Here is a 12,227-nt window from a genome sequence, read left to right as displayed (position 1 = left end):
CAAATGGGGCAGATCTAACTGACACAGCTCACAATAAAAAAATAAAAAAAAGAGCCCCCCAACAGCCATGAATAAAGTGATTTACTTGACAGCATCCTCTGAATGTTTTCCCTAAAATTCCCCAGCTGAACTGAGAGCATTCTACAAGTCAAAGAGACAACACAGCCATTCACTCTTCTCCCATTGCCTCCTCCATGCAAATCCAGTCCGGAGGCACAGGTTTTAATCCTATAGTTAAAGGCTTTTGTCATTCAATGAGGCTTTCCCAATCCAGACCCAAGTACTGGCTTCCAAAGTCACATACCATCTCACATTACCTTCGGCATCACCCAAAACTGCACCCAGTAGAGTTTAAGAGACCCAGCAGCCCCTGCCTCCGAGGGATTCACACCAATTTCTCTAAAGCAGCCAAACAATAATTTTCTTTCCACAATTAGAAGCCTAAAGCAAATCCTGTATCTCATTGAAAATATCTAGCAGTAAGACCTGATTTGGGCTGAAGCGCATATAGTGAAAACTAATAGGAATTTGAGCATTATACAGATTTCTTCACACACAGTCAGTACAAGAATTCCTAAACAAGTGTAATTAAGAATATGAAGGCCATTCACCAGGTAAGAAAGCTTTCACGCTGCAGTTTTCCCTGCCTAATCTCTTCCTTAGGTGTACATGATGCAGACTAGCACTTCCAAGCAGCGTTCACCAATACATTTGGCAGGCTTTGGTCGTTAAAGCCGCTCCATTACAGAAAATACGTGGAAAATCCCTTTCTGTCAACCCCCTGCTAGAGCCCTCTGAGAAAACCCGGCATCGTGCTGAATCCTGGGTCTGTGCTATGGCTCTGCAGTGATGGGGCTGGCCTGGGCTGCACGGACTGACAGGAGCAGCATCAGCCTCTCCCCACCTGCCCTCCACCCAGCCACCACCCCTCGTGCATGTCAGGCTGCTGAAGCAGAAGCCTTACACACTCCGGATTTAGTTCCCAGCAAAGCCAGACTGCCCCCAGGCTTTCCTCCAGCAGCTCTCTTTTAAATCCCCTTAACAATCCCCCAGACCCCCTTTCACCACAAACCCACCAAGACCCCCGGGCTGGAGGAGAGAGGGGTTCAGCCCCTCAGCACCAGCCCTCCATACCTTGCCCGACTGCTGTGCCTCCCATTCTGCATCCCTGGCTGATAAAAGCTGGGGAATGCACGACTATGAAGACTGAGAAGTGGTCCCCATAATTCTTATTAAGAGAGCACTTCTGCAGTGAATTATGATTATGTTGTGTAATGAAATCACCAGAGAATAAAGATGTGGCTGTACATCCATCCCCAGCTATCCCAGGCAGCCAGGAGTAATTTACAAACAGATTGGGCCAACATTTAAATATAAACAACCAAGAGCTTAGACATACAATAACACGTTATTTCCATATCAGTTTCAAACAGTCTTGTAGGCCATAAAGCTCAGCCATCCAATGGAACTTTAAAGACCCCAAATCATAAGAGTTAAACTTCCTTTCACCCAAGTTACAGAGTAACTCAGGCTGAAAACAAAACCAATATCCATTCTGTATTAGGTTTTTCTATTAGGCCTCATTCCAATGGACGCCAACAAAAGTGAGGTAACAGGCACTATAAGAAAAAAAAAAAATAGGCATGCACTACTGTGATTTTTACTAAATGCTACAAAATCCACCAAGAACAGGGTAACAGCAAAAGACAGCAACTAAACCTTCGTTCTCTTTAGATATTTACTGGATGATACTACTTCATTCTGAAGATCTGGTACTTTAATGTAAAAATCTGCCTTTTCAAAGGTATTTGGACAGATAAGTCTTTGACCTAACCAAAGTACTGCAAACGTGGTACTTAGAAAAGGGCAAGCACCGGGGCATATTAGGAGGCTTCATTCACTAGGGCATCGACAATTTCCTGGCAGGGGAGAGGGAAGGTCGGGGAGAGCAGCTTCTCAGCTTTATGAAGCCATAACACAAAAGGAAATTTTGCCCCTGCAAACGCTCTCAAACCACCGACTGTCGGTGTCATTTTAACCGGGAGCGGCTGCCCGAGAGGGGCTGGGGCCGGGCCGAGCATCCCCGCTCCGCCCTTGCTAGGGCGCGGGAGCCACGCGTGACCTGCGCTGCACCAGGCGGGTCCTGCGCGGCCCCCGCGGCGGCAGCGGCGCCGGGCCGAGGGGGTTAAGCGTGGGAGGAGTGTACATAAGGTGGTGGATGCAGAGCCAATGGGGATATTGCGCTATAGTTAGACACTGGATTCTAAGCGATGGTGACCATAAAGGCTGCTCAGGGCTGAGCTGCTCTGAATGACACCAGCACGGCGCCTTTAGTTCCCGGCTTATAAGGCAGAAAAAAAAAAAAAGCACCGGAGGATCAGCTAGGCTTACCTGCAGTTCACACCACGCGACTTCGACCCACGTCTCCGTGTCCAGACCCTTGTAGACCGTTTTGAAGGATCCCCGCCCGAGTTCAATATCAAACTTTAGGAACCTGCCATCCGGCGAGGTGGCAACCGCTTTCATATCGGCCTCCTCCTCGGGCTCCTCTTTCTTAGCCTTGCCCTGGTCCTTGGCAGCATCCTGCGCCTCTCTCCGCTCCGCATCCTTGCCCGGCTCCTTCTGCTCCTCGGCGCCCGCGGTGCTGCTGGCGGGCGGCGTTGCCCGCGGCTCCCCGGAGCACTCGGCCTCCCGGCCCGCCGCTTCCGTCGCCCCCTGCCCCACCTTGGCCCGCTCCGCGATTATCCTCCGGGTTTTGGGGAGCAGGATGATTCTCCGCTGGTGCTCCGCCTCGGGCAGGTCGAAGGCGGGCTCCTCCTGGTCCGAGTCCACCACGCTCCTCCGCAGGAACCGCTGATGGACCAGCTTGGGGTCCCTGGAGCCGGGACCGCGGGCCGGAGGGGTGGGGGCCCCGGGGGCTGCCGGCGCCGCAGCAGCGTCCGTGCCTGCGGCCGCCCCGCTCCGCCCGCCGCCGGGCCCATCCATGTTCACGCCTGTCTCCGCGGCCGGCGGAGCGCCGGGCTCGGCAGCGGCTGGAACCCCGCCACGGCCGCCGCCTCTGCCGCCGCGCCGAGGTGCCGCTCTGGCATCACCCCCACTTTCCATCCGGGCCGAGGGCTCAGCGCCCGCCGCCGCCCCGGCCCGGGGGAGTCACCGCGAGCCGCGCCCGCGCCGCCACCTGCGCGGGGCAGAGCGCAGCCCTGAGGCGCCGCCACGGCCCGGCCCGGCCCCCGGGCACCTCCCCCGGCCCCGGGGCTCCGACCAGCCGGGCCCCCGGGCCGGGCCGCGGCCGCTCTGACCGGGCTCCCCCTCGTCCCCGGTGCCCGGCAGGGGCGCGGCCGAGAGCGCCAGACGACCGGTGCAGCCCCTCACCTGCGGCGGGCCCGCGCACAAAGGCGCGGCGGGGCCGTTACTTACGTGCGGAGCCGGGGGCTGCCGCGCTCAGCGCCATGCGCGGGGGAAGGCGGGCGGCGGAGGAGGGGCGGCTCCGCCGAGCGTGCGCCTGCCCGGGTGCGCGGCGGGGCCGGGGGAGCCGTTGCCGGTGCGGGGCTCCGCGGCTCGGCTCGGCTCGGCTCAGCTCGGCCCGCCCCTGCGCCGCAGCCCGCCCCCGCCGCAGCGCCGGCCCTGCCGCACCTCCCGCTCCGCGCCCGGCGGCTCCGCGCCCCTGCCCGCGGGCACCCTGCGGCAGCCCCGCCGCGCCTCCGCCCGCCGCCGCTTTTTTGTCAATGGCAGAGCTCCCGGGCAGCGCCCATTTCGGGCACCGGCTCTCGGCGACCGCCAATGAGGCTGCGGAGGGTGGGCGGCCGCCCCCCGACCTCGGCCCCCGTTTCCCCCGCCCCTCCCGGCCCCGCCGCAGACAATGGGAGGGTCCCGCGCCCCGCCGCCACCTCGCTCCGCGTCCGGCAACGTCCGCCCCTGGGCAGGTGCCCCCACGGGCCCAGAGCATCCCCAGAGAGCATCCTCCCACGGCATCTCCCGACAGGCATGCCCCGAGTGCATCCCCTCCAGAGCAGCCCACCGAGACCATCCACCGAGAGCCTGCCCTCCACAGCATCCCTCCCAGAGCACCCCCCGAGTGCATCACTCCCAGGCACCCCCCCAGAGCATCCCCCGAGCGCTCAGTGCCCGCGCAGGTGTGCGATGAGTGCAGGGCGCTGGCCTCAACTCCCTCGGATTTCTGGATCCAGGAGGTGGCTCTGCCAAGAAGCCGATTATCATGCCTGCAAGTAAAGGGAAGGTGACTTGAAGGGAACTGGATACTCTTTGCACACAGCATCTTTGCATCAGTGTTCCTCAAATGCAAAATGTGACCAGGGACCGACTCGGGCGTGGCCACTGCAAACACCACAAGCCCAGCCATGTGCTGCGTGGTAGGTCACAACACATGACAGGCCTCATGACCTTGGGTTATCGTTTTTGTGGTTTTTTTCTTTATTCCAGGCAGTTCAATAATCAGTCTATGGATATTGACCCCGTCATTCACTGTGACCAACACTTCAAATTAGCCTACATAGAGGGAAACTTTGATCTCGACACCCATCTGTGCTTCGAAGAACCCCCCTGGAGCACTGCCTCCAGTTCTGGGGGCCTCAGCACAAGAAGAATATCGACCTGCTGGAGCTGGGACAGAGGAGGCCACAAGAATAATTGGAGGCCCATTGCTCTGGAGACAGGCTGGAAGAGCTGGGGATGGTCACCTGGAGAAGAAGGGCTCCAAAAGAGCTGGAGAAGGACTTTGGGCAACAGCCTAGAGGGCCAGGACAAAAGAGAATGGCTTCCCACTGCCAGAGAGCAGGGTTAAATGGGATATGGGGAAGGAATTATTGCCTGTGAGGATGGGGAGGTCCTGGAAGAGGTTTCCAAGAGAAGCTGTGGCTGCCCCATCCCTGAAAATGTCCAAGGTCAGTTTGGATGGGGCTCGGAGCATCCTGGGATAGAGGAAGGGTTAGGAATGCCCATCGCAGGGTTAGGAATGAGATGGGCTTTAAGATTTCTTCCAACCCAAACTTCTGTAATCCGTCTTTGGGTGAGGTCAGAGACGTGGGACACTGGCTTTGCCAAAGGCTGTGCCCTGTAACAGCTGTGACATTTCTGCTCTGTAAATTCACAAAAGGACTCTAGTTGCCACTACTGCCAAGCTGCTTTCAAGTATTACGTTCATACAAACATACCGTATGTTTTTGTTATTAAAATTTAAATAAATAAAGAAAAATAAAAAGCTAAGTTTTACCAAGTAAAATCCCTGAGATTTCTGAAGGAAAGGAAGTTGACTGTCAGGCAACCATAATTAGTTCTTGTTTTAATTAATTAATTTTCAGTTAAGAATGATTTTTTAAAAAACCCTTTAAAATAAGAAACTGGGTAGTTATTGTACGGATGTTTTATTTTTCACACTTCACTAATAATTCAGCCTCATGGATGCATTTGATCTTTTAGTGGTTTGCTTTTTGAAGTGTTCAAATATCAGTGATATTTCTAGGACTTGCAATTGTGGCATGAAACACGGATTTGTGTGCTGTATAGAAACCCGAATTCCCGAATATTAGTCCTATATGCTGGGCTCTGCACCTCTCTGCACAAATGGAGATTTGGTACACAGAGAGCAGTCTGCAGCTACCAGGAGAAAAGAAGGGAAGGGGAAGAGCTCTGACACCTTCTCCTACTTATTACATAAATTGACCTAAAACTCTCTTCAGAGCAACAGAAATTCTCACCACCATGTAGAAAAAGAATAAGTTTCAGGGTAATTAGAGGGCTAAATGTAGCTGGCAGCATTTTGCTCTGCAGGTGGACAGGATAAAATGGGTATATTCTAGAGCTGACCAAATACCAACCCCAAAACCTACAATCAAGAAAAATATGGGGAGGGAGGGAAGGAGAGTGGATTTCCCTGTCTGCCAGGTCTTGCAGGAAGAAAGAGGGAATCTGTACACCCTCAGGTGTAGGGAACATCCCACCTCTGCCTCAGGAAGATACATGAGGAGCACTGTCATGCTGCACCAGTGTCCCCTGACCCCTTCCCAGGGCTCCACAGATGAAACAAGACCTGTTCTCACAGCTGAGTGTTTGTGCTGTCCAGTGCCACATGGTGCCCACGGCTTTTCCTGTGTCCATATGTCTACGGAAAACTTGGCAATAATTCACATGCCACACACTTAATCATGATCCACTATCAAGTGCTCTGTTACATGATGGTCTTTAACATTCTAAAATGGAAAGAAAATGCTTCTTCCCAGACAGCTGTTTGGCCTTTTCCATGCTGCCCTCTGCCTGCTCGGTGTGCCCAGGTGGGTGAGCTGGGCACAGGTGTGACAGCACGGGAACCACGGGCCGGACTCCACACCCCGCTGGGGCAGTGCCACCCTGCCGAGCAGCATGGCACAGCACGGGCAGCTCTGGCACTGGCCCTGGTCTGATCCAGCACTCCACGGCAGAAACAATGGCCCATCCCAGCAGAGGGATGCTACCCTGTAGACAGAGAACTTTCCTCAGCCAAAAGGAGCTGTCATTCCAGCCTTCCCGAGTGTCAATGACCACAATGGACACACAGCCATGGAGGGATCCAGTGCCCAGTTCTGCCATGCCCTGTGCAGTCCCAAGCCAGTCCCCTGTCCCAAGGTTCATGCCTGATGGGTGAGGAATGCTCAGCAGGCATATGGGGTGGGCTGCAATGGCACCCAAAATACAGACTGGCACACGCTTTGTTTCTGCCATCTACCCAACGCCCCCAGCACTGGGAACAGTCACCTACAAGCTACCTGTCCATAAGGGACAATGTCCATCCTGGCCAGGGGACCTCACACTGAACAGGCTGCAGAGAGTGGGGCAGAGTCTCCCTCACTGGGATACTCCAGAGCTGTCTGTGCACACGATCCTATGCTCTAGAATGACTCTGTTTGAGCTGGAGCACCTGGTGACCCACTGTGCTCCCCTCCAACCTTCTCCATCCTGTCATGAGCTATTTTATGGGGTTGCCTCTACTTTCCTCAGTTTACCCAAGACAGAAGCCTGTTATTGATTTTCCTGCTCACCTGTTTCAGCCTGTGCAAGCCAGCAGACACACAGACACAAGGATGTTGTTCTACCCACACAACTTACTACACCAGTGTGCTGTGTTACCAAAGGGCATGAAAAAAGATGAACAGTTGCAGTTTTCCTGAATGTTGGATCATCAACCATCATCAGAGCAAGCTAGAAGCAGCTTCACCCTTCAGAGATGACTGGTATGCAGATGGCATTGGAAATTATAGCATGTTTCAACTAACAGGCAGCAAAGGTGTTACCTCAGACTGTGACCTTAATCAAGCCTTTGACTTGGAGAACTGCTCCTTGCAGGGATGAAAGGATGCTCCTCCCCCCGGTGGAGTTCTCCCTCCATGCACAGTGCTGAGTGAGACACATGTGACCCCAGAGCACAGATGGGCATTTGCACCTGACCAGCAGGTCTGTCTGTCTGTGACTCGCCTCACTTCTGGCAGGAACAGTCAGTCACTCACTGACACAGAGCAGGACAGCTTGTCCCAGATAACAGCTAGTGTTAGTTTTAAAAGGGAGAAGAAGAACCATTTTCACTTAATAACAGCCTTTATTTTCCTTCCATGTTTGTTAGTTTTGAGTGAGGAAGTTCAGTCCTGTTCAACCAGCTTGCCTTTCAGGTTCTCAGATACTGAGAAATTTTTTATTTGTTTAAAATAAATGCTCTTAGGACACCATGGAAACCTCTGTACTGGCCTCCAGTTTTCTATTAACTCAGTTTTTTATATAATTTATGACCAGATTGAAATCAGGTCAAACACCTATTGAGAGCTACTTTCAGTTGCACACAGGGTATGCTCTTACACCTGCACATGTGCTATGGGCCCTAATGTAGTGTTATGTAGTAATCGTTTTTTCTTAGAAAGAACAATAATGACCATTTAAAAACCCAACTTCCCAATATATTCTCCATTAGGTCATCTGTGTTCTGTTCTAATCATTTGTTTATAGAGACTGTAGATACAGTGGTCCAAGTATCCTAAAAGGGTTCCAGGTCATGTCATTCCACCCCCTGCCACTGTCCCAGGCTGCTCCAAGCCCCATCCAGCCTGACCTTGGACACTGCCAGGGATTCAGGAGCAGCCACAGCCTCTCGGGAAACCTCCCCACCTTTATAGTAAAGAACTTCCTAAGTATCAGTTATCTCAATTTGATGATTGGACTTGATGTTAAAGGTCTTTTCCAACTTTAATAACTCTGATTCTATGATACTCAGTCATTGAGTTAATACAAACTAATCACAAAGGCATAAACAAGCATCTCTTTATGTCAGAACGATGGATGCTGTTGGCAAACTCACCCTGCAGGTCGGGGAGCCAGGCAAGGGCAGGGAGTGAGCAGTGGGAAGGTGTGTGCCACCCTCCTCAGGACAGGCTGGGCTCCGTTTATCTTCCTTTGCCCTGCAGTGTGACACTGGTACAGCACATCATTCTAAAATGCATGCCGAGCTTAGACAGAAAAAAATGTTCTTAATTCCTACAGATTTTAATAGGCATAATAATATGCCACCACATTACCTCTCAGGTTCCTTAAATAAACAAGCTTAATGGTGCTGCACAGAAGTTAATGGACAGTATCTTCATTGCTGTATGGATTTATGAGGTGTGATTGCTGCTCCCCAGCCCAGGAACCAGCTGTGCCTAGGGAATTGTGTTCAGGCCTCCCTGAAGGGCAGCTTAGTCAGCAAAAACACTGTTATTTTACAATTCCATGATTTGCATTGAGCATTATCTCTCCACACCACTCTACAAAGGTGAGATTTATTTTTCAGACAGGCAGCCTGTCATCTTTCCGTCACCAAATCTGACCAATGATGAATAGTCGTTTTAAAATTACTGTGTAATTTCAAAGTTTGTACTTAATTATTTATCTGCTTTTCTTTGCCAGAAAACAATGGCTTTCAGCCTGCCATAAGCCCAAATGAATGACCCAATTAATTTCCAAATGCTCCTGTGTGGCCACAGGGATTGCAAGAGTTCAAAGAGTAGATTGGGTTTTTTGAAAACCTCTTTCACCTCTTGTGCCATTTCCTGCTGTGATCCCTCAGGTACCTTTATAATGAAAACAAAATAGATGGAAAGAGCAATGTAAGAATTAGATCAAAACAAGGAACAGAGCAAAATAGACCAAATCAAGGAGTTAAATGTGACACTTAATAGCATGCTTAGGACTTTCCTAAATGTCAAATAAGTTGAGCAAGTGAATACCTTTTATTTTTATTTTTAGCATGAAGCTATATTTTATCAAAAAGCCCATCGAACACATTGTGTTACAAAATATGCAGATTTAAGATGTAACGACAGTGCCATTATTCGTCTTAACATAAAAGATGGGGCATAAGTTCTTCTAACTTCAATAAGAACATCTGCTGATCTGGTCTCCATGCAATGCTGTTCGTTATACCGAGCTCTTTGATCCTGGCTTTTCCATGAACTGAAGAAAGGGTGAGAGCACAAAACCTCAGCACAAAATCCTCCCTTCATGCAATGTGCATTTAGTGACAGGCTCCTGTCACAAACGAGTTTGAACAGGTGCTGTGCTGTGAGGGTTGCACCCATGTGCCTGACTGGTCCCAGTGCCTCTGAACCACCACTGTGAGGAACACCCAAAAGTCACAAGTACCTCTATCATGGCATTAACCTGAAGTTAAAACAATATTTACAAAGGTTAACCACTAAAGGAATACAGAAACTGTGTCACACACGGATGGCAACGAAAGACCTGTGGAGCCAACACCTGTGCTCCAAGCAGCCTTCTCCTCCACCCTCCTCATGAGAAGCCTCCTGTTTGGTACACTGACACTGCATTTTTAAGAGCTTTTAAGTAAGCAGCAAACATCACTGGCTTCCTGAGGGGAGTCACCACACAGACACACAGAGCTCCAAGCCTGTTTAGGGGTCACAACAAGGACAAGGAACCTTTTGGAGTCCCAGGGTGACTGAGATACATGACCAGGCCTTTCAGCCAGTGCTGACTGCTCTGCTGGAATCATTGGAAAGCAGGCAGGACATTCAGGATAAATAGGTGCATCCATGGACTCAGTGCTCCGACACGGAGTGTGGGCTACACAGGAGAGGTGGCCTTGTGTCGTCTCCTGCAGACTTGTGCAGTTGCTTAGTACAGTGTTGCTCTTCTCTCTGCTGGATCCCCTGCAAACATCTGAAAAAGCCACAGATTGGGAAAGCCCTCTAGGGTCATCAAGTCCAAACATTAACCCAGTACCACCTTAATCACCAGTAACCCAAGTGTCACATCTACACATCTGTTAAATCACTTCAGGGATGGTGACTCTGCCATCGCCCTGGGCAGCTTGTGCCAGAACTGGACAACTCTTTCAGTGAAGAAATTTTCCCTATTGCCCAATCTAAACCTCCCCCAGGGCAACTTGAGGCTGTTTCCTCTTGTCCTGTCACTTGTTAGTTGGGAGAAAAGAACCCCCCATCTGGTGACACCCTCCTGTCGGGGAGGTGCTGAGGGTGAAAAGGCCTCCCCACGAGCCTCATTTTCTCCAAGCTACCTCAGGTTAAGCTGCATCACCCTTTTGGGCAGAATTACATGTGTGGCTTTTTTTCTTGTAATAAGAATTAGTGGAGAGCCACTGGTGTGCATATTCACAGTCACAGCTACCTCTGAATTGTTTTTAGAGGTCCTAATAGAATATCACTCTTATGCCTTGCAGAACAATACTCCAGAAGAGCATTGATATATTACCAATTTTCAGTGTTTGATGAATAAGCATGGCACATTGCTATGTCAAAATTTCCTTCTCATCTGTCAGTCCAACACAACAAAGAAGAAAGTGAGAAATACCACAGTATAAAGAAGAAGAAATTACTGTTTCCAGTTCCCAAGAAGAAGCCAGAAAATCCATTGAAGATCCTACCTCAGACCACAGACAATAGATTCCAGGACTGAGTCCTTTGTTCTTTTTCCTTCTTCTCCCTGACAGCAGCAAAAGGCTGCACATGAACCCTTGATCTCGGGACTCTGCCAAGACAGTTGGCATCCTGCACGAGGAGGGTTTAGGAGGAGCCTTTGAGACCTCTCAGTTACAACATACCTCCAAAAATAAAAGCAACATATCTCACTTTGGGTACCAAACATCAAGGTCTGGAGCTCAGGTTCAGATGGTAAAATTCAGTGTTTTCAAAACATCAGATATCATTCATTGGTTAGTAGTATTTGTCTGATAATTTAGAATAAGCATTGGACAAAAATACAAAAATAGAACTCCATAAGATTTGCAGAGCAACTAATTTATACTTAACAACAGATAGTTTAGATGACAACAGAGTGAAATTGGTGCAATGTCCTGAATTTCCAGGTAGGCTCTAAACACAAGATCTGTGTCTGAGCCAAGGTCCCAATTCTGGCTTAATGGCACTGACTGGCCATTGATTAAAATGAAGGCAGGATCAGCATGTGATATAATAATTTCCTAGTTTAACTGTGTGTCTGCTCACTGTGCATGTGCTTGTTGAGTAAAAACATGCGCTCAAAAGAATGGAGGGTCTCCCACCCAGATACATCCCAAAAATCTGCAAGGGAAATTAACACATGATTTTTAATCTGAAAAATTAACCAAATGTGACACAATTCTACCCATCTCTCATCCTAGATATCATACATTCAAAGATTCTAAGCCCATATTTTAACTTTTTCCTTGAAATAAGCACACTATATATTTTATTGCTTTTGAGAAGAAGAGATGATTACCAAAGTCATTAGCAGCTAGGCACCAGCACCTTGCTCATTAGAATTTATGGTTTACTTTCTGGGCAGGGATTTGGCCCGTTTTCAAGCCACAGTGACAACTGGTTGTGTAATTGAAGAGTAAGTTTACAAAATTATGTATGTGAGAGCCAAAATCACTAAGCACCACCAAGTGGCATAAGAGAGAAGGTGTTGCCATAACATTGAAGCATTGGATGGTTTCAGAGGAACTGATCTCTCTTTATGCTGCCATAATTCAGTCTGCAGCCACCTATGTGGCAGGTGTAGAGCACTGAGGGAGAGATTCCCTGCAATATAATTATTATCCACTATTCAACTTGTGATCCTGCAGTACAGATCTACTCATCCACGGAATCATGGAATACCCTGAGCTAAAAGGGAGCCATAAGGATCATAAAGTCCAATTCCATGTATGTCTGTATTTTGAGCTGTGGACACATCATGTCCTTTAAAATGTA

The 12,227-nt window shown here is 49.9% G+C and overlaps 1 protein-coding gene across 10 annotated transcripts in view; it reads right to left on the bottom strand.

The window, feature by feature from the left end:
* Positions 1-3,555, bottom strand: part of WNK2 (WNK lysine deficient protein kinase 2) — a 94,551-nt gene extending 90,996 nt beyond the window's left edge. For all 10 annotated transcript variants that reach the window (XM_064723816.1, XM_064723818.1, XM_064723809.1 and 7 more), the window contains exon 1: positions 2,392-3,555. In XM_064723816.1, the coding sequence (XP_064579886.1) occupies positions 2,392-3,105 (714 nt within the window). In that variant the 5' untranslated portion in view covers positions 3,106-3,555. The remainder of the gene's footprint in view (positions 1-2,391) is intronic.
* Between the last annotated feature and the right edge of the window lie 8,672 nt (positions 3,556-12,227).

Source organism: Zonotrichia leucophrys, chromosome 12 (genome assembly GCF_028769735.1).
Source record: "Zonotrichia leucophrys gambelii isolate GWCS_2022_RI chromosome 12, RI_Zleu_2.0, whole genome shotgun sequence".
NCBI lineage: Eukaryota > Metazoa > Chordata > Aves > Passeriformes > Passerellidae > Zonotrichia > Zonotrichia leucophrys.
This window is presented reverse-complemented; position numbering and strand designations above follow the sequence as displayed.